Source organism: Anolis carolinensis, chromosome 5, assembly GCF_035594765.1.
Source record: "Anolis carolinensis isolate JA03-04 chromosome 5, rAnoCar3.1.pri, whole genome shotgun sequence".
NCBI lineage: Eukaryota > Metazoa > Chordata > Lepidosauria > Squamata > Dactyloidae > Anolis > Anolis carolinensis.
The window spans coordinates 194,906,651-194,929,989 of NC_085845.1; the positions used below are offsets into that span (position 1 = coordinate 194,906,651).

General features: G+C 39.5%; 1 protein-coding gene across 30 annotated transcripts in view; it reads right to left on the reverse strand.

Annotated features, from left to right (window-relative positions):
- celf2 (CUGBP Elav-like family member 2) overlaps positions 1-23,339 on the reverse strand; it is a 620,922-nt gene that overhangs the window by 133,876 nt on the left and 463,707 nt on the right. For all 30 annotated transcript variants that reach the window (XM_062983254.1, XM_062983252.1, XM_062983253.1 and 27 more), the window contains one exon: positions 16,568-16,650. In XM_062983254.1, the coding sequence (XP_062839324.1) occupies positions 16,568-16,650 (83 nt within the window). The remainder of the gene's footprint in view (positions 1-16,567; positions 16,651-23,339) is intronic.

Sequence of the window (23,339 nt, forward strand, 5' to 3'; positions counted from 1 at the left end):
TCCAACGCAGTCTGCCTTTTAGTAGTCAATGTTTTGTAGTCAGTGTTTTCAATACATCGTGATATTTTGGTGCTAAATTTGTAAATACAGTAATTACAACATAGCATTACTGAGTATTGAACTACATTTTCTGTCAGATTTGTTGTATAACATGATATTTGGTGCTTAATTTGTATAATCATTACGTAATTTGATGTTTAATAGGCTTTTTCTGAATCTCTTCTTATTATCCAACATATTCACTTATCCAACGTTCTTCCGGCCTGTTTATGTTGGATAAGTGAGACTCTGCTGTATATTTATAATCTTATATCTGCTTAGAACTGGATTATATGAGGTCCCTTCTACACAGCTGTATAAAATGCACACTGAAGTGAATTATCTGGCAGTGTGGACTCAAGATAATCCAGTTCAAAGCAGATAATATAAGATTGGGGCCGGGCTGTGGCGCAGCTGTTGAGCAGCTGCCTTAAATCACTCTGACCATGAGGTCATGAGTTCGAGGCCAGCCCGTGGCGGGGTGAGCACCCGTCAATTAAAAATAAAAAATAGCCCCTGCTCGTTGCTGACCTAGCAACCTGAAAGATAGTTGCATCTATCAAGTAGGAAATAAGGTACCACTTATAAAGTGGGGAGGCAAGATTAACTAATTTACGACCTGGAATGAGGAAGTGCCGTCAGTGTGGATGATGAAGCAGCTGCTCCCCCTTGTGGCCAGAATCGAACATCCCCTCAGAAGAAGGTTAACTTGCCTCTGCGTGTCTCTCTCTGTCTCTGTTTGATGTGTTTATGGGCATTGAATGTTTGCCCTATATGTATATAATGTGATCCGCCCTGAGTCCCCTTCGGGGTGAGAAGGGCGGAATATAAATACTGTAAATAAATAAATAAATAAATTATAAATGGGTAATATAGCTGTGTGGAAGGGCCTTGAGTCTACACTGCCATTTAATCCAGTTAAAATCAGATAATCTATGGAAAATGCCTAAGTGAGGCCTAACTGTGCCTGTCCCGTGAGCTGAGTAGGTTGCTAGGAAACCAAGTGGGTGGAGCTTAGCACTCTAACTGGCAACAATTGGATAAAAACAATTATTACTCTCTCTCTAATTAGGACTTTATTTTTCTTTTCTTTTTGTTGTATCAACCTAGTGCCGTGGATGATGGGTTGTGTTGTCAAATTTTGAGGTTGGGGGGCCTGTACTTTTGTTGTTTTGTCCACTGCCCTGATGCCATTACTCTTATATATATATATATAAAAGCTGTGCCCGGCCACGCGTTGCTGTGGCGAAGTATGGTGGTATGGGAAATAAAGTATTGAGGAATTGGTGGTAGTTAAGGTAAAGGGTAAAGGTTTTCTCCTGACATTAAGCCCCCTTCTATGAGCCCCCTTCTACACAACTGGATAAAATGCACACTGAAGTGGATTATATGGCAGTGTGGAGTCAAGATAATCCAGCTGAAAGCAGATAATATAAAATTATAAATGGGTTATATAGCTGTGTGGAAGAGCCTTGAGTCTACACTGCCATATAATCCAGTTCAAATCAGATAATCTGTATTTTATAGGTAGTGTGGAAGAGGCCTAAGTGAGGCCTAACTCTGCCTGTCCCCTGGGCTGAGTGGGTTGCTAGGAGACCAAGTGGGCGGAGCTTAGCCTTCTAACTGGCAGCAATTGGATGAAAGCAATTATTCCTCTCCCTCTAATTAGGACTTTATTTTTCTTTTCTTTTTGTTGTATGAACGTAGAGGCATGGATGAGGGGTTGTGCTGCCAAGTTTAGTGTTTCTGGGATGTGTAGTTTTGTTGTTTTGTCCTAGGCCGAAATTTCATTACCCTTTTATATATATAGATATATATGTTCAAGTCATAGATGGCTGAATCTGTGGATATGGAGGGCTGACTGTATTAGGATGACCTTATTTCATATAAGAGCTGATCAATAGTGGAATAGATTATCTTTGAAGGTGATGGACTCTCCATCATTGGAGGTTCTAATAAAGGTTGGATGTGCATCTAACCGGACTTCTTCAGTTACGTATTCCTGAATGGCAGAAGGATGTGGGGGTGAGCATTAAACTAGATAGCCCTTGCACTTCATTTTGGTTCTCAGATTCTATGCTATCCCGATGGCACCTAGTTCTAGAGGTCATCTTTGACTGAGACCTCATCCTGTCCAGCATCCATAGGAAGTTGCCACAAAAGTCAGACCTGCAAATATGGAGGACTGAAGTCTCCATGGTTGTTGTCGTGCTCTGTGAATAGAGATGCCTTTTATAAAGGAAGGCCCAATTTCTCTCTGTGTTTGATGATAAAAACATAGCTATGCTCATGGCACTTTTCATGCCAAACAGCGTCTCTGTTCCAGACTCATTACAACCATATTCTACATTGTAGTTCACATCCTTCCTGAGCATCCTTTGTTCCTGTCAATACCTTATTCCCTTTATTATTTTTTATTGCTTCTCTCCTTTGGTCATTGCTCCTTGGTCACAGTAGCAGCATGTTCTGATTGCCCACACTTTAAAATACACTGTCCTATATCATTTTTACAGCCGTCCTATAAAGGGACATTGGTGAATATGATATCCAAAATACCACCTTCAGTCACAGGAAGACTAGAAGGAGACTCTAGAAAATAGCTGTTAAAAAAGCATTGCTGGAGCAGCTGATTCATGAAGTGATATTAAAAGAATTCATCATCTTTGTTGGTCATCCAAATATTGCCTGTGGCGCCAACCAAAAAAGGTTTGAGAAGTAAAGGGAAGCCACATTCTATGGACTTGATTTTTCCAGCCTTGTATCACAGGAAAAATAAAAGCTGCAATACGATCTCTGTATTTGCAGGACATACATTCTTGGCTGAACTGCAGTTATGTGAAACTATTGATATGACAAAATGTCATTAAGTATCTTCACTTCTGATTCCATAGAGCCGTGTTGTAGGTCCTAGAGATTCCTAGAGAGCTGTCCTCTTAGGAATTTGTTAGGTTCTCCATCAGGCTCTCAAAGTCTTGCTAAAACAAATGTTCTTCGCTTATCCATGAGAAAATAGAAAGGAGAGCACCAGTCTAATCTCTTTAGGGAGGGAGTTCTAGACCCTGGGACCAGCCATGGAGAAAGTCTTATCCCATGTTCTGACCAGATGTTTCTATGAGGGTGGTGGGATGGAGAGAAGGACTTTCTCAGAAGATCTGAAGACACAAGCAGGCTCAAATAGGGGGATATAATCCTTCTGATAACTTGAAGCTGTGCTATATATAGGTCTTCATGGGTCATAACCAGCACTTTGAGTTGTGCCCATAAATTGACCAATGGAACTGTTGCAAGCGGGTCATGTGATCCTTGTAGCCTATCTAAAAGATACATTCCTGAAAACTTACAGAGAAGTCAGTCCATAAAAAGATTGGTTGAGGGAATTTGGAGGGCTCAAGGGTCACAAAATATGTGGTCCAAGGGATACACCTCTACTACTCTTGTCCTAGATGATATGGAACCTACAATGATTTTGCCTTTGAGGCTTAGGTAGGTTCATATATGCAAGGATAAGACCTTGTAGGATATCCTGTGTGATTGAAACTTTCTCTCAATTGGCCCTGCAGTTCCAACTCTACTTCATTCTAGGTCAGTGGTTCACAAACTTTGGCCTTTCCGGTATTTTAGACTTCAACTTCCAAGAGCTCCACCTGGCTTGGGCATCATTTAGGAATTTTGGGAGTCAAAATTCAAAACATTTGGAAGACTACAGTTTGGGAAACACCATTCAAGGTTACATCTTTTCCCCTGTCAACCCCCCCCCCCCCCCAGGTTTCCTAACTGGCCTTCATTCTGTTCCTGTTTAACTGTCTCTCTGAACCTACCCGGCACTTTTATAGACAGGTTTCTAGTCACCTTCCAGGTGTCTTGGACTTCAACTCCCAGGAGCCCCAGCTAGTTTGCCCATCTTTTAGGATTTTGGGGGGCCAAAGTCCAAAAATTCTGGAGGACCAAAATTTGGGAAGCATTGCTCCAGTTTATATCTTTCCACTAGTGACAGTTGTCTGGCTCTACTGAGGTTACCTGGCTTCTTGCTTCATACCTCGCTTCCCCACCACTGTTTAAAATTGAATACTCTGATCAAATATTCCCCCAGAAAGCAATTCCTTTTCTAAGTGAGTATAAAATCTATTTAATAAAAAAACTCACAGTAATACTTTCATTAAGAAAACCAGAGTTAGTGCACAGGAGAAGGAGAGGGAAGAGGTAGCAGGAAAGGACAGGTGAAAAAAAGAAATAAAGCCATGTTCACAGATGACATCTGGCAGAAAGAGGCTATTAATATTTTACAAGACATTAGGATTCTGCCCGTTTCCCCCCTTTTTTGCTGTTAAAGTTTTAAGAGCTTTCCGAACACTATACTTCTCCATTATTACACCCTTAATTAAATGGATTCACATAGGGAATTCCCCAATGAGAATGGCTCCGGAGTCAGAAGGCCTCAGTCGAATCTGTATTTAGAACCCTGGATCACAGCAATAAATGGAGTTCGCCTGGCAGAGAAGACCTGGCACAGTGAAAATGAGGCACTGTTTAACAGAGGATTAAACCCAGCATTTGGCCGTATAAGCTCATAAAAGTAAAAGACTAATAGCCATTATCACGTTACATTTACTTAGCATTAACCAGCCCTAGGAATCCCAGTAGGGCGCTTGAGAGCAAGTCAATCTGACATAAAATAAAAATTAGGTACCATTTAAGAGCAATATCTAAGATATTTTATTTTACTGGACCACATTATGTTAATGGCACTTTGAACTTCCAAGCGTTACGGAGCTTTGGGGCCCAGAGAGTAGGAGAAGAAGGCTGAATTCCAATCAGCTGACATGAATATAAGGAATTGGGGGATCAGATTAGGTATGGCTTAAAAGACAGGGTCTCGACTTTCGAAGGGAACAAAAAAAAGTTATGATCAAGAGAAAAAAGAGAACCATAGTGTTTGAAAGGATTCTAAGCACCAAGTAGTCCAACTCCATACCAGTATAAAAATGTACTACTAAAGCACCCCTGAAAGTTGTGCCTTATACATTCTGGGCCCTTTCACAATAGACAATTATAGGAGTATGGTTCCACTTTAATTGTCATGGTCCCACCCTGTTAAATCATGGGATTTGTGGTTTAGGGAGGGGTATTCAAAATTTTCAGCAAGGAAGCTCTAGGGCAGTGGTTCTCAACCTGTGGGTCCCCAGATGTTTTGGTCTTCAACTTCCAGAAATCCTAACAGCTCGTAAACTGGCTGGGATTTCTGGGAGTTGTAGACCAAAACACCTAGGGACCTACAGGTTGAGAACCACTGCCTAGGGTTTCACCAAATGATAAATCCTTGGATTCCAAGCAGAGACAGCACAGTGTGAAACCCAACCAGCCCACAGCCCAGCAACGGCAGTAAATGGTGCTTTTGGGTGCAGTCCTCCCCTTATATACTCTCCCTGCCCCCCTTGCCCACTTCAACTGTTGAGAAATGCCCGCACTTTGTCCTTTTGCCCTGAAGCACTTTAAAATTACATTATTTCACTTTAGTTTTTATGGCCCCTCCACGCCATTCCTTTCCTTCAATTTGGTGGTCCATTTTATCTTATTCATTTTATGCTCCAATTTAGTTTTTATTGTTATCGTATAGCTCACGCACAATGTTGATTTTACTGCATTTTACTTATTGGAATATTTTTTTATCTGTTGTACTTGTTTTATTGCTTTCGGGCTTTTGCCCTGTGTTAGCCGCCTCAAGTCCCTACAGGAAGATGGTGGCGGGATAGAAAAATAAAATATTATTATACAGTACAGTCTCACTTATCCAACATTTGCTTATCCAACGTTCTGGATTATCCAATGCATTTTTGTAGTCAATGTTTTCAATACATCGTGATATTTTGGTGCTAAATTCGTAAATATAGTACAGTAGAGTCTCACTTATCCAACATAAATGGGCCGGCAGGACGTTGGATAAGCGAATATGTTGGATAATAAGGAGGGAATAAGAAAAAGCTTATTACACATCAAATTAAGTTATGATTATACAAATTAAGCACCAAAACATCATGTTTAACAACAAATTTTACAGAAAAAGTAGTTCAATACGCAGTAATACTATGTAGTAATTACTGTATTTACAAATTTAGCACCAAAATATCACAATGTATTGAAAACATTGACTACAAAAATGTGTTGGATAATCCAGAACATTGGATAAGTGAGTGTTGGATAAGTGAGACTCTACTGTAATTACCACGTAGCATTACTGCGTATTGAACTACTTTTTCTGTCAAATTTGTTGTATAACATGATGTTTTTTGGTGCTTAATTTGTAAAATCATAACCTAATTTGATGTTTAATAGGCTTCTCCTTAATCTCTCCTCATTATCCAACATATTCGCTTATCCAACGTTCTGCCAGCCAGTTTATGTTGGATAAGTGAGACTCTACTGTAATATAATTATTATTATAGTTAACATACACACAAATATATATGGTATGAATCCAGAGTTTTAAAAAGGCATTTTTTTAAATTACAGAATCCGCATTTTGGGGAAGGATGGTGATGGGAGGATGCTTTATGAAGCTTATTATCGAAGGAAGCATACCAAATCAAGGGCCTATTTCCACTGCATAAATATAGCACTATAATTCCACTTTACAAATCATAACTGACTCCTATGGAATCCTGTATTTTGGCTAGACTCTAGAGAGGCTCCCTGTCTGATAATTCTTCATATTCCTTCCCAAACCCAGGATTCGATAGGCTGGAACCTATGGCATTTAAAGTGGAATCGCAGTGCTATAGATTGTGTAGTGTGAAAGGGCCCCAGTTCTCCATAATCTTTAATTTCAGACAGATGGTTAAAATAATTTGCTGAGATGAGGGAAGGCTCAGATTGATGAGCCGATTAACTACAGGGTGGGGGGTGCTCCTCAGTTATTTTTATTTCTGTCGTTGTAATGTTACTATAACGGTAGCAACAGCTGCAACACCGCATGAATAGAAATAGTCTCTGCAAAAGAAACAATCATAAAGCCCCTGCCTAGAGATTAGGGTGAAATGAATTTGAGATATGCTGTATATACATTTCATCAGACTTTTGATGATACCGAAAAAGCCAATCAGATCAAACTATATTAGGAAACCGAAAAATCAATTTTCTAGCATATAGGACTAGAAATCACAGTGAAAATGTTCCTATGGAGAAACAGACAATTTTGACTGTACAACTTTTAAAACAAATAACATCTCTGTTTCACAGGAAGTTATAGATTTTACTTATCAGTAAGTATCTGGAAATGGTTATCTCTTTTTAATATGCCATGAATGAAATATGGAACGGTTATGATTCCTAACAAAAGCTTTCGGCCATAATCCAGTCACTGATCTCAGCTAGAGGAGACCATTAAACCAATTACTAATAAGTCAACACTTAAGTAAACTCCATCAGTTCCACAGGTCTATTTTGGACTAACCATTAGAAGCAAGATCTTAAAAAATCAAACGTTAATGACTTTTTTGGATTTGGTTTACTTTTATTAGTTTTATATTCAGCTTGGAAAAGTTGTTGGACTAGAAGAAATTCCTAGAGAGAACAACTTGCAGTGGAAGTTAACCATACATGTTCTGGAGGACCTAGATTTTCCTAGAGATGTGTTCTCTCATGTAAAATTTAACTAATTTACGATATCATAAACCTGCCAGCAGTGAGTGGAAAGGAATGAGGAAGTACTACCATCAAGGACTCGGTGTCACAAGTGGACAATGAAGCGGCAGCTCCACCTGTGGTTAGAATCAAGCATATCCTCATGAAGTCGGAAGCTGGAAAAAATGTTAAATTGCCTCTGTGTCTGTCTATATGTTGTATGTCTAATGGCATTGAATGTTTGCCATGTATATGTGCATTGTAATCCGCCCTGAGTCCCCTTTGGGGTGAAAAGGGTGAAATATAAATACTGTAAATAAAAAAAAATATATATAACTATTTTTATTTTTTACTTTTTGCTTTTGTGGGGAGTCCTGTGACCGTAACACTTATGAATGTGGAGGGCTGATATCCCTCACTCATAATGTCAATGTAAGTTAAAGTTGACTTCATGTCAAAACAACAACAATAATCTCTTTCCATATGTTTGCTCTAATCTAGGAAGCAATCTGCCTGTGGCCTGCCTGCTTTTCTCTGCAAGTGATAGGGCCAATTATTCTTTTATCGCCCTCTCCTTGAAAAGTTTCCAGGAAAAGTATTGCCAAATGCACCATTAACTTCTTATTAATTTCATAGCAGATACACACACAGAAATTGACAACTTTCTTAAAATAGTGGTGCTGCAACTTTAAATTACAGAACCAGCTCACTGTTTAATGAGAGATTTAACACAGCAGGGTTTCTGTTAAATTAAGTTGTGCCTTCACATCACAGTGGGAAAACAGGTGTATATTGGTTTAGAATTATGGAAATGTTGACTAATTCCAAGGCTTGTAATCAAACAGCAAGGCATCCAAGCAATATTTCCTTCCAAAAGGCTACATTAATCATTCATGCCTTAGCAACATATTCTTCATGGCCACCAAAAAATAAAAATAAAATAGGATGAAACTCAAAGGAACAGAGAGGATGTCCATGTATTTGAATCTCATTTAGGAAGTATTTGGGGGTGGGGGGGGGGGGGATTTGGTAGAATTATATGCTAGAGTCATATTTAAAAGCATGCATGGATAGCTGCTTCATTTGCAATTGTAAACGCAACAGAAAGAACACAACTGAGAAAGAAATGAGGCTAACAAAGCCTTTCTGGATTCTGACTTTTGACTGAGGACATAAATCATTGACTATTTCATACCAAGATATGAGGGAAATGATCCCCATTGTTTCCTCTCTGCAAATACCTTAATGCAATTTTTTTGCCCTGGATTTGCACATCTCAAAGTTTTACAGGAAATAATTTTGTAGGAGAAATATACTTTTCTTTGCATGGCAAGTGTAGCCTTTGGGGCAAAGTCTTTACAATTGGCAGGCAAGAGCCCAACACAGGCGAAAATCTGAATTTTCATCCAATACATTTGGGAAACAGGGTTTTCATAGAAGAAAAACAGCTATCCTGGAAAAACACATTTCTCTGTGTTGAAAACATCTACCATGTTTTAATGTAAAACACTAATTCTGTGTGAAAAAGTGTGTTTATGGAAATAGTTTTGTGCATGAAAAATCATGCAAAGATTTCACTTCTGTGCTGTTCTTTCCATTTGGGTTTCCTGAGTGATAGGGAAGCAGTTTTTCAGCAAGGAAACAAATAATTGCAATTATTTATACCATCCCCAACTCCAGGCCCTTTGTTGGGGGAATAAAATCAGTGAAAAACAAGTCATGTGCCAGCATTTTCCAGGAATACACATTCCTGATGGGTTGCTGTGAGTTTTGTGGGCTGTATGGCCATGTTCCAGAAGCATTCTTTCCTGACGTTTCACCCACATCTATGGCAGGCATCCTCAGAGGTTTTGAGGTCTGTTGGAAACTAGGTAATCAGGGCCAGTCAACACCTCCCAACAAAGGGTTACCCCAGGCAGGAAGCAGGCAGGCTTTGAAGCTGCAAGACTATTAAATGCTAATCAAGGTGGCCAATTGCAACACTCACATTTGCCTCAAACAGACAATTTTCTTTTTCCCACCCTGGACATTCCACAGATATATAAAACCCGTTCGACTAGTTTCTAACAGACCTCACAACCTCTGAGGATGCCTGCCATAGATGTGGGTGAAACATCAGGAGAGAATGGTTCTAGAAGATGGCCATACAGGCCAAAAAACTCACATCAACCCAGTGATTCTGGCCATGAAAGCCTTTGACAACACACATTCCTGATGATTGAATAGATTTTTCGAGACATCTACACTGTAGAATTAATGCAGTTTGACATTGCTTTAACTATCATGGTTCAATGCTATGGAATTCTGGGATTTGTAGTTTGGTGAGACACCAAAAGTCGTGTTTTAGCAGAGCATGTTAACGAGCTTGTAAAACTACAACTCCCATTGTTCCATAGCATTGAGCCATGCCAGTTAAAGTGTTGCCTTCTATAGAATAGATGCATTCTTACAGCACAAATCCTGCACTTGAAAAACAAAAACCTAAACTAAAAGAGGTTAGAAGGTAAGACTTCCCTGAAAGATTTCTGTTGGGCCCAGATGCCACCTGCCCCTCTCATGGAAATTGCAATCTATAATTAATGGTAAAGGTAAAGGTTTCCCCTGACGTTAAGTCCAGTCGTGTCCAACTCTGGGCGTTGGTGCTCATCTCCATTTCTAAGCCGAAGAGCCGGCGTTGTCCGTAGACTCCTCCAAGGTCATGTGGCCAGCATGACTGCATGGAGTGCTGTTACCTTCCCACCGGAGTGGTACCTATTGATCTACTCACATTTGCATGTTTTCAAACTGCTAGGTTGGCAGAAGCTGGAGCTAACAGCGGGCGCTCACTTCGCTCCCCGGATTCCAACCTGCGACCTTTCAGTCTGCAAGTTCAGCAGCTCAGCGCTTTAGCACACTGTGCCACCGGGGGCTCCATTCATTAATTCTATAATTACAAGGCTAATATTTCTTTGCAGGGAAATAGGAGAGAAGAATCCGCAGTGAGTTAATATTATGGAAAATGTCATCAGTAAAAAACAACATATTTGACAATTCGGTTTGCATGGTTGTGTACAATAAGACTCCATAACTGCAGAACACATACTTACTTCAACTTACTCAGTCTAGACAATTCTATGGTATACTTTCCTCCAGAAGTCTGTCTTAAATCATTCCTTGCTTTCATCCACCTGGATCAAGGTCAACTCTATAGACCATAACAGCAATATAGGACACTTTCTGTACTCCCCGCCAAGGTCCCATGGCCTTTGTTAATCTGTGTTTTGATTTCTTCCTGCCTTTGCTTTGACACATGATTTCAGAAGAGTAAAAATGCCACTTCCTCCCTGTGTTTCTTATGATATGATTATTATTCTTCTGCTGCATATATATTTCTTCCCGGCTCACTAATTCTGCACAATATGTGTTATAAACAATTCATTATCTCCACCTTGTAATTATCCTTGCCTAATGGACCACGTTTCTTTCTTCTATCTCTCCACTCCCCACCCTTTAAGGATTATTGTCTGACCTTCGTTGGTGATGGCATTTCCAAGTTTTTTTAAAAAAAAAAAAACTATGCAAATATTAATTTTATTAGCATCAATATATTTCTATCCTTAAGCTTGAAACATTACCTTTTTAAAAAGCTAATCCATTACTTGTCATGCTGAGAGAGAGACTTGTTAATATTACTCATTATTTAAAGAGTAACACATTCATAATTCAGAAGCAGTGCATCTCAGGAAATGGACTGAGAGCCACAAAAGCTCTTGCTAAAATAAATCAGACTTCAAGGAGCTATTAGATGCCTTCTCCTTTTTTTATACATTTATAACATGTCACAAATGAATTACTTCTTAGTTCCTCTTTAATTTTTTTAAACATGCACCAGGAAGTACAAAAATGTCCCCAAGCCTGCCCAAAAAAGCAATATTTTAAGAGTAAACATTAATCATTGCATTTCAAATAGAAATGGTATTACCAATCATTACATTGTTTCACAAAAGGATTAGGAATATCTCTAGTTCCTCTACTGTAACTCTAACATCATCTGGAAGCCTAGAGATTCCTGGATGGTTGTTCTCTCGAGAAATCTCTTGTTCTTCCAACATGACTTTATGGTCAACTTTTGGCAGGACCTAGACAAATTCCTAGTCAGATCATTTTGATAAAAATCTGTGAATAATAAAATCTTCAAATGTCAAATCTGAAACTGTGAAGGGCTAATAGTACTTGTTAAACTTCAATTTGAGATCAGATTGATCTATAGAGGAAGTTGAGGTATCCTGTATCAGGAAATACCAAAAATCCAAATTTATTTAATAATTAGACCATAGATCTTTTGCATGCAAGACAAACAAACAAATACACAAAAGCCAGACCATCAAATACAATATAAAACATGCCATTAAAACCCTATATAAATCATTAAAACATTAAAATGCTGCAAATATCAATGTCAGGATATACCCTTCAGATACTACATATTTCATGGATTAGCACCAACATTATTAAAAACAAGATAAACCAAATAAGTACAGCATTATTAAAACCCAAGCAGGGAACATGATGATCAGGAAATACCAGAAATGCCAGCGATCAAAAGAAAGGAGGAAGTCTGTGATCACGGCTCTTCGACATGGAGAATGGAGTGACAGCAACCCCCTGAAGCCGGAATCGAGCGCAACCTCTGGGACACCGAAGATGGGAAAATGCCTATATATCTAACTTTATCTGTTGTCTGTCCTGTCTGTATAACAACACTGAATGTTTGCTGTATATGTGTTCTGTGATCCACCATGAGTTCCCTATAATATAAATGCTTTAAGTAAATAAATAAGTACGTGTCAGTGTGCTAAAGATTGGTATATCAGAGTGTGTGTACTCAATTGTTTCTTCCAGGAAATTCCAAGGCAGCTGGTAGCTGAATGCTGGTGGGCCAGCACCAGTCTATGAACTACTCTTTGAATAGCACTGGTATGCATAATCTGTCTCTAGCAGCACCCTAGTGCAATTCTTAACCCCTGTCTCCACAGTGTTACTCTTTTATACCCTTTTAAACCCTAATTCAGGCATGGGCAAACTTCAGCCCTCCAGGTGTTTTGGAGTCCAACTCCCACAATTCCTAACAGCTGGTAGGCTGTTAGGAATCGTGGGAGCTGAAGTCCAAAACACTTGGAGGAGTGTAGTTTGCCCATGCCTGCCCTAACCATTATACCATGATAATGTTGAAGTTAGCTCTGCAGCCCAAATCCTCTTGTGGCTTTTTGCTGGCACAAACACCATGGCATAACAGGTTGTACAGCTCTATGATCTCCTACTTTGATGTAGCTACACTTGCACACGTTTATGATACAGAATAGATGGATAGGGTCCTGGCCATAATCTAGAAAAGACCTCAGAAAAGTGGTTCTCAACCTGTGGGTCCCCAGGTGTTTTGTCCTACAATTTCCAGAAATCCCAGCAAGTTTACTAGCTGTTAGGATTTCTGGGAGTTGAAGGCCAAAACATCTGGGGACCCACAGGTTGAGAACCACTGCTCCAAAAGCTTAGTAGAAAAAATGGCCATGCAGCAAAGATTTTAAATTCCTATACAAGTACCTCTGAACATAGTTGAAAAGGGTATTTCATGAGAAATGTTGGCCCACAGGTCTTTAGAGACAACTTTCGTTAGTGATTCTTCAGTAAGGATCAAAAGGGAAGCAAAAGAATGCATCATACAGATACATCTATGCTTCCTCTCCTTCCTAAAAAGTAAAACAAAACACATTCAAGGGTGTTTAGGAAGTGGATAGCATGCCCCATGTCAAAGTAGCCAACCAGATCTGGATACCTCTTGATATCAATAAAGTAAAAATTAATTAATTAATTGCTTTTGAATTAATTAAAGTGGCATTTTTTGTCTTCAGTGGGGGTTTATCAGCTAAAAATCGGAACGGGCATATGATGGCACTTGGTCCCAAAAGGAGGAAGGTCTTGGAATGCAAAAAAAGAAAAGAAAAGAAAACAGTAAAAGGGAAATGTCACCGAAATAAGGGCTGATAGGAGCAACACAATGTTTCCTAACTGGTAGGAATGAATTAAATATTCTTTGGAGGGGTGGGGATTGGGGCAGAGGCAGCATGTTCCTTAAATCTCCTTTCATACCAAAAAATGTTTAGCATGAAATATCTTGTTCAGCCCCAGGGCAGTCTTGCCACAAACCAAGATATAGCATGCATAGTTTATTCCTCCTTTTAATGACACAATGAAAAGAAGCCTAGGCAACAAAAGATACAACTGCTGGAAAGCTATAATCTGAGAAAACAGGGGCTCACTCACACTACAGAATTATAGTGCTGTTATTCTACTTTGACTGCCATGGTTATAACCTGTGGAAATTTGGGATTGGCAGTTTAGGTATTGAAAACTCTCAGCCAGTGCTTCACAAAACTACAAACACCAAGATTCTGTAAGATGGAATCAAGGCAGTTAAAGTGGAATTATAGCACTATAATTGTGTGAATGGACCCTGGTTTACTATGATTCATGGTTCATGGTTACAGATTCAAATCTGCTACATTTTGAACGACTTGGTTCTCTGTTGGCCACCAGTTAGCATTACCAATGATGTTAATTAAAAAACACATTGCAGTTGTGGAATATCTTCATGAGAGTTCCAATGTATTGTGCTTAGGGATAGGTCTGATTGTTTATTCTTGCAGATCAGGGAGGTGAACTGAATGGCTCTTGTGATCTCTTCCAATGCTATACCTCTATGATTCCGTAATACATGCATCTTGTATCTCTTGACCACAATGAGAATCCCAATATTCCCACAATCAGTGCAAATTTACCATTGTGCTAAGAAGTGCTTAAGCACAGGACTCCATTGGCCCGGATCTTCCTGCTCCCCAAACGTTTCTATGATGGATTTTGCTTATGTGGTGCAATTCTAATTTGAAAGCGTTCTGTTTTGGAGCAATTCTAGACATAATGATAGGGCTGATAGTATATGGGAGTGTGCCACAAACCAGGCTGTGTAGGGCTACTGTGCCTAAGTCTTTCAGGCCCCAAGTAAGGGGCCTCATAACTTAACTAGCACAGGGTCTCATTTGTCCTAAATCCGGCACTGCCTGAAATGAGGCTAATGAAAGAAAATACAAACAGAATATGACACTATAGTTTTGCTACATCATAGTTCACTGAAAAATGGTACAGGACATTTTTTGTAAATTACACTGACTGAGCCAAAAGGAACCTCAGTTAAACAAACAAAAAATACCATTAGATTTGTGGGCTATTTTAAAAAGAAGCATCTGTATAAGGCAAGTGACTTATGGAGTAATTGCTCGCAACAGTCCAGATGGCAATTATGTAGAATTAATACCACTGCAAGTCTAGTTTGATATCGATTCTGTAAGAGAACATCTGCAATGCCTTAGTTACATCGAGAATGGACTACTGTAATGCACTCTATGTAGGACTGCCTTTGAAGACGACTCAGAAAATACAGTTAATGCAAAGGTTGGCAGACAGATTACTAACTGGGGAGAGCTTTAGGGAGCATACAACATCCCTTTTAAAGTAGCTCTACTTTTATACATCGTTTTCATCTCCCCGAAGGGCTCGGGGCGGCTTACACAGGGCCAAGCCCAGGTGGTTACAAACATTGTAATAAATCATATAAAAAGCCCAGATAAATAAACATAATAACATCACATTAAAATTTAAAACCTGGTTTGATGCCAGCTTTTGACCCTGTGTAGTCTATGGTTGGCTCAATGATCCACCGTTTGTGTCACTTCACACTTTGATTGTTGCTGCAGAGAGCCAGCTTTACTTTCAGGTTTTACTGCGGCTAGGAAATGTTATAATTTTTTTTACCATTTTTACAACTTTATTAATTGGAATTTTATGTGTGTTGTTGTTTTTATACTTATGTCATTATGTTTATTCTTATGTATTGTTGTTCATATGCGGCACTTGTAGTGCTTCTATATGCTGCCCCAAGTTCCTTTGGGGAGATGGTGGCGAGGTATAAATAAAAATTTATTATTAGATTTATAATACATCTGATAAAGTACTTTGAAATCCAGCAAATTTCATGCTAAGTTTTTTAAAGACTTAATTAGGAATGAAATTCTTTTCTAATTTTGTTCTCAGAGGTAGCCTTCTGTAATTTTAGCATTTTTCCAGTGTGAGAAAAAGTTTAAAAACAGCTAATTTTTCAAAGACTATGTACAGTTTCAGGCTTATTCTGAATAAAATTCACAAGAAAATTCTGCTTCAAAATACTACTCCAAAAAAAGTCCATGTGAAATTTTTTACAGAAGACATTACAAGCTACAAAGATTCTAATTAGTCCAGCATTCCCCCGACACCCGAAAAACATGTTTTCCTAAAAATTGATTTTTTAAACATTTATTCTTAAAGGTGTAGCTAGGTTCCTTCCTCTCCACCCATTTTATTTATTTATGTATTTATTTACTGCATTTCTATACCACTCTCTCTTACACCGAGGGGGACTCCTTTTTGCACTGTAACAAGTTGGCTATGGGACATTAAAATTTCCTGTCCTCGTGCAAGAAGGTTGAATGATTCATTTCCCCCCCCCCCCTGTCGATTTTAACATTTGTTGAAAAATCATAATGCTAACGCCCTGTGCCAATTCACATCAGCTGCCACAAAATGCTCAGAGTCGTTTTTCAGCCGTCCTAACAAGATCACCGCTGGGCCGTCCGTTTGGCAAGGTTCACTGACATTGCACCATAAGCTCAGTAAACCTCCTTTCAAAGCACCAAAGCTGTTGTGCACTAAGATCTTGTAAGCAGCACCTTCTCCAAAGTGGGTTATTTCTTTTCTTTCTCCTTCTCTCTCCCCCTGCCCGAACACACACCTTTTCTCCTAGCTCCAAAAAATGATTATCACAAAAGAAAGTAAATGTACTCACCCCAGGTAAAGTTTTAATATTGTGCAGTGCATTCTGTGCCTCAAGTGCAGCTTTTCTTGTATAAAATGTTACGAAACAACAACCTACAGAGAGAAATTGAAAAGCTTTCAGAAATTACCGAGAAGGGTTGGCTCAGCTGTAAAAAGAAAACAAAAGACCGTTGCAGGGTAGGAGGTGGGGAGGAGATGATTGAGGAACATTATTATAAGCAGGCTGAACATGTGAATTATAATGAGCGGCAGGAATAAAAGGCATGCTTTTATTGTTTAAAAGGGAGTTGAGGGGAAAGGGAGAGATTAACACCCCCATCAAACACACAAACACACATTGTATCCGGTAGCACACCTACAGCTTCCACAAACTGTTACTGCTTGGAAATTAAGTTAACCAAAAGTTCAATTGGCACCACAGCGTAAACAATGGGGTATCTCTATTTCACAAGGTGCTATTGTGCAAAGTTAGCCGTGGTGTGATGCAGCTGAAACCTACCAAAATAAGCCACTTAAGAAACAATAAATCTGGTTTATGACTCATGAGCTGGGAAGAAGCATTCAAGGCACGCAACAGCATATGAATATGGTGGCAATGGGTTCAGGTTCTAGGCCAATATTAAAAAAATGGGAAGTCATAGGATCTCATCCCATTGACGTCCAAAAGGCAGGCTATAGTGGGGGGATTCGCCATGTAGAGTGGCAAATCCAGCAAGCAGCAGGGGAAACTGTCACCCTGCGCTACACATTGCCGCTTTCCCCATCCCACAGGTAAAGTGTTGACACCTGACTTACCTCCGTACTAGCCCCACTTTTGTCAATGCCCTAGGATGCTGCCAGGATGCTGGGAGACCTGCCGGAAGAAGCTGTGTGTCATCTGATGGGATCCAGCAGGCTTCATCCTCCCAACATCCTGGAAGCATCCTAGGATTCTGAAAAAATCTAATGTCAAGAGGTCCCTAGAGAAAGCAGGGTATGCGGAGGGGCACACTGGCCTCCTCCCAGGTCCCAGGAAATCTGTACTCCTCCATTTACATACTACTTCCAACTTGTCAAGTTTCAATACCAATTCCAAACTTTTGATGCAGAACATGACTGACAATATTGCCCCCTTCCTAGACTCTTAAACCCCTAGATCTGTATTGGTCATTGTTCAAAATCTGGATGCTATTGGAGAGTCCTGTTTTGAAAGGATGGTCTGGGGATGTTCTAAGACAGGTCATGGAAGGATAGGTGTTGGGTAAAATGCCCTTAGGAGAGGGACTGTATTGGTCATTTTCATGGCAGAATCAGTTGGGAATTTTCAAGAGGGCTGTAAAAACAACACTGCAGATGGGACATGCTTTGCTCAGCCTTCCCATAATACTTGGAGAATGAGCTTTGAGTTCCTGGAAACATCTGTGAAAGCCATTTTTAATACCTACACTTTCTGGAGAATACAGTCTTATCCAATTCACTGCCCTCTAGCCACTTCATCACATTGAGATGGGAAAGCATGGGTGATTGGGGGGAGAATAGCCCCTTTAAGGGAGAGAATCGACCCATTGGGAGTTCTGCCTCCCCACATGTGGAAATGTAAGAGCTGGCAATACATTCATCTTACATTAATCACAAGGTCAGTAATTGGGAGAATCAATAGCACCCCAAAACCAAGGGATCCCTTGCCCTGCCCAATGCCCCTTATATTCAAGGGACACTCATTTAAAAACAATTATTTCCATGGGATCCTATTGTTCTGCACCAAACATAATAGGGTACAAGAGACAGTGCTCCAGATTGAAACCATTGCTTTCTATTGGATCCTATTGTTCTGTATCAAACCCCATAGGATAGATGAGACGGTGTTACAGGTTAAAACTATTGCTTTCCATTGGATCCTATTGTTCTGCACCAAACTCCATAGGGTACAATAGGTAGTGCTCCAGGTTAAAACCATTTCTTTTCATGGGATCGTATGGTTCTGAATCAAAGCCCAAAGGATAAATCAGACTGCTGATGGGCAATGTAACAGGACAGGAAACTCTTGATGGTTCCCATCCCACCTGTTTTTCAGTTGTAAAGAAGGGAGTAAAGTATGATAAGAGGTAGGATATCTGAACATGATTGCTGGTCCACGTTCAGAGTTCCCTCCTTTCAAGACATTTCAGTCTCTTTTCAACCCTGGAACATGTGATGAGCTCCGTGCCTCTCCATGCTCAAAAAGAGGCTGAGGTGTCCTACGAGGGGGAAATTTCTCAATATGATGAGGTTGACTGCCCTTCTTTCAGACATTTCTGCCTCTTTTCAACCATGGAGGGCTATACATGACTGACAGAAGTAGTTTAACTCATGTGATTAACTCAGTGCCTCTCCATCTTTGAAAAGAAGCTGAAATGTCCTACGACTGGGAAATTTCTCAAGGCCAAAAGGTGGTAAATTTGCTGGACTTTTTATGGGCTGAAAAGAGTTAAATACCCCTCCTCCCATGATAACTTGCAAACTTTCCACTCCAAGTAATTTTTACCACAACTTTGACATTAGGACAAAACTCAGGGTTTGGAGCCAGTTTTGGGAAAATGCAATTGTACCTCAATTGGGCAGGTAACATTGCTTTGCCCCAGCCAACCTGCTGGCCTTTACACTCAACTGCCTGTGCAGCCATGAGGGTCTGGAACATAATTATCTACAAAAGCTTTGGCATAACAATACTGACTGCCTTTCTCTTTCTAATGCAAACAGCTACAGCCATGTTATTGCTGCTGTAATACACAGAGAAGCATTATGCATATTACAAATGAGCAATATGCCAATATATCCATATGCTTTGCTAAGCAGTTGTCAGGAAAAAAGGTCTTGAACTAATGAGTGCAAACAGATGCACCCTTAAATTTTCAGTTGACAAGAGAGACCATTGGACAATTGTTTTACCCTTTTAAGAATCATTACCAGTATCTGTAAAGCATCATTAAATCAGCCAGGGATGGCATTTCCCGAATGGAGTTTTGCTTTTAGCTCTTTTTAAACGAACTCCTCCAGTATACTCACACTTTCTCTGATGTTAATCTTTGTGATTTTAAGTTAAGGGTGAATTTATATAGGAGAGTAGACCTGAATTCATTCACCCAAGTCAGAGTGGGTGAATCCATTCTAGATTTTAATCTTTACTTTTGGGGCCAAGGTTGAGCACATTGGATAGAGTCCATGTTCAGGATGCAACCCCAGAGCAGATCCACTCCTCCAACAAAACTGAAGCCAACAACTACTTCTACCTGAGGTGGTTCCCTAAAGACAGATCTCCTGGAAGGAGCTGATGTTGCTTTTCAAGGTTCAGAGAATTCCCCATTTGGCAGGGAGAATCCTAATTAATCCTCTTATTCACTATGTTAGAAAACACCCCAGTATTTTTCCCCTCCTTTCACTTTCTCCCTTTGTTCTCAGCTTATTCAAATTGTTGAAGATTGAGTTCAATCTGAAAACATAGGCAGCACTCTATTAACTCAGCAGGGAGAAGAGGAGAAGCCTGAAACTTGTCCTTCCCAGTAGCCTCATGCAAAAGTAAACAGATGCAGCCTATCCCAAGTTGTGCATTCTTTCCTATTAACAACTTTTACCATTTGACCACACTCTGATGTTGCTTAGCCACGCCTGTCATGGATTTCACCAATTAAACATTGGAGAGCATGTCAGAATTGCATTATTTTGGTAATTTGGACTGCCTGTGAAAGGTGCTTTGGGTATTCCTGGACAAAACTCCATTGCAACTGGAGACACCAGAAACTGAATGGAAACATTCTCTGAGCTGTGCTTCCTCTCACTACATGGATGGACTCATCAAAAAGATTGGTGGTTCCTCACTGTTGAATATATGTTCTGAGTCAAGCCTTGAATTTTCTATTATGAGATATGTGGAACAGTCTTGCATTATGCGCCACTAGCCCATTGATGGGCTTAAAATGAGAGGTTTTGAAATCAGAAAGACCGGAAGTTTAGAAACAACAAGCAAAACTCTTCATTCTAGGAGCATGCAAACCACATATCCCCAGTCAATTTTATTCCCCACCTGCTTATTTTGGCTTTGCAATGCCTTTAAACAGGGATGAACTGTTTGCAGGAAATCTCGGCTGCAGTTTTTCGTCCCAGAAGCAGGGAGTTATCCAAGCCACAGCTCTCCTGTTCCTCTTTCATGATGCAAACACACCAACTTTTACCAAAACACAATCCCTTTACTTTATTTCTTCCCTCCCTCCCTTTGCATTGGCAAGTTGCTTCCCTCTTAAAGCAGAGATGTGGCCATGTGTTTTTGCTCCTCCTTCCCAGTTCATTGAAAGGGCAGTGAGAATCCTTTTGGACCAGAGAAAATGCTTGGCACCGTGACTGCTTGTTGTAGGATTAACAGAGGAAGAGTGGCATGCTCGGGGCATTAAAAACTCTCTGCTACCTATGGGATATTTCAGTACTAAAGGATATCCCCCTTTTTGTTGAATCTCCTTCAAAAGAAACAAGTACAGTAGAGTCTCACTTATCCAACATAAACGGGCTGGCAGAATGTTGGATAAGAAAATATGTTGGATAATAATGAGGGATTAAGGAAAAGCCTATTAAACATCAAATTAAGTTATGATTTTACAAATTAAGCACCAAAACATCATGTTATACAACAAATTTGACAGAAAAAGTAGTTCAACAGGCTGTAATGTTATGTTGTAATTACTGTATTTACGAATTTAGCACCAAAATATCACGATGTATTGAAAACATTGACTACAAAAATGGCTTGGATTATCCAGGGGCTTGGATAAGCAAGGCTTTGATAAGTGAGACTCTACTGTATTGAGTTTTTTTAAAAAATGTTCCAAGTATGGATTGTATGGATTGTATCCACAGATGCAGAATCCAAAGATTTGGGTAATCGGCTGTTTAAAGGTCTTTCCCTTCTAGCAAACAGAAAGTGGTGAGGCTTCTGTTGAAGGTTATTCCAGAGTCTGGGAACATCCATTGAGAAGGCTGTCTCCAGTGTCCTCACCAAATGTAGCTACATTGAAGAAAGCCTCTGTCAAAGACCTTAAAAGCCCTGCAGGCTCATAGCAGCAGAGATACACTAATAAAGCCCATTAACATCTCCACTGTCAGTTCTTCTAAGGCCTTCCGGCAGGACTGTCTCTTTACTTTAAAGCCAACAGGACTACCATGCAACTTAAAGATATTTCCTTACATTATTCGCACTGATGATTTTATTTCAATGAAATCATGTTTGATCTTCATCTCCCTAAAAAGAGTTTAGGCAACGTTTGTAGCCTAAAGTGCTTGCTATTCATTGGAGGTCTTCTGTCCAAGAACTAACCCTGCTTAGCTTCCAAGATCTTGATGGGATCTGGGTTCTTTAGGGCCCTGCATCTACAAATATACAAATGGATTTACTTGGTTTTTTTTTTTTTGACATTTCAGTAAACTGACAGCATCTCGTGAAATATTTCTTGCTAGTATCTCATATGCAGGGGTTCTCAAACTTTTTCAGCCATGGAGCCCTTTTTGAAGCAAAAGTTTTTTGTAGAGCCCTAACAAATGTTATTATTATATTATATTATATTATATTATATTATATTATATTATATTATATTATGTCATATCATATTATATTATATATTGTATATATATCAGGTATGGACCTGCATTTTGACACATTATGATTTAAAAATTTGACACAGGGACCAGGCCAGTGGCAGATGGATGGTGAGTGTTTGTGTGAACTAATTGAAGTTTAAGTGAACTTCTGCTATCCAGGAAAAACACAATCAAAGCACCTCTTGAGTAGTGAGAGGGAAACAGGGTTTTGGAAGCAAGGAAGGTGAGGGAAAAAGGATCTGGGTGGTGAGGAAGATGACAAAAAAGGCCTTTGGCATAAAGAGAGGTGAAGAAAAAGCTTTTGGTAACAAGGGGGAAGGGGGAGGAGCAGGAAAGGAGGGAAATCTTGGAGGAAGAGGGAAGCACAGAGCCCTAGGGGGTCTGCAAAATACATTTTAAGAACCATTGTCATATGGTGTGCCTTTATTAGAGATGCTAGCACAATGTATCCTATACCCTCTCTGATGGCTAAAGATGTTCTTATTAGTGTTGCTAGATCTCAGGGTCTGATCCCGAGTCATTTATAGGCAGGAAGCAAGGGCTGAAAGTATTTATTTTTGGTAGACTCGGCTTCAGGCAAGAAAGAAGGCTGTGTGCAAATTTCCAGAAGATTAACAGTTTGCTTAAATTTACAGTTTCTTTGATTTCTTGCTTCAATGTTCTTCTGTGACTGTGTGTATAGTGAAACCTTCATATCCATGGAGGATATGTTCCAATATTCCCATGGACACTTGAATCTATTAATAATAGCAAATCCCATATTTTGACTATACATTTAGAAGTTTAACTTTTGTAGATTTGATTATTCTCAGCTTTGATTAATATGCCCTCTCTAGGAATCTCTAAGTCCTCCAGCATGATTCTATGGTCAACCTGTGCTGGGGAAACAAGTTTTCTATACAGAACACTTCTCTCTACATTTGCAGATCTCTCAGCATAATTCAGTGGTCAGTGTCCAGCAGCTATTTATTTATTTATTTGCGACATTTATATCCCGCCCTTCTCACCCCGAAGGGGGCTCAGGGCGGTTTACAAATATATATACACACAATATATTGTATTATACAACTATATTGCAATATTATTAGTAATATTGCATGTAATATAAATATACAATTATAATAGTGAATTATAATTATTACTACATTGTATTACATCATAATAGTATTATTATTACTATT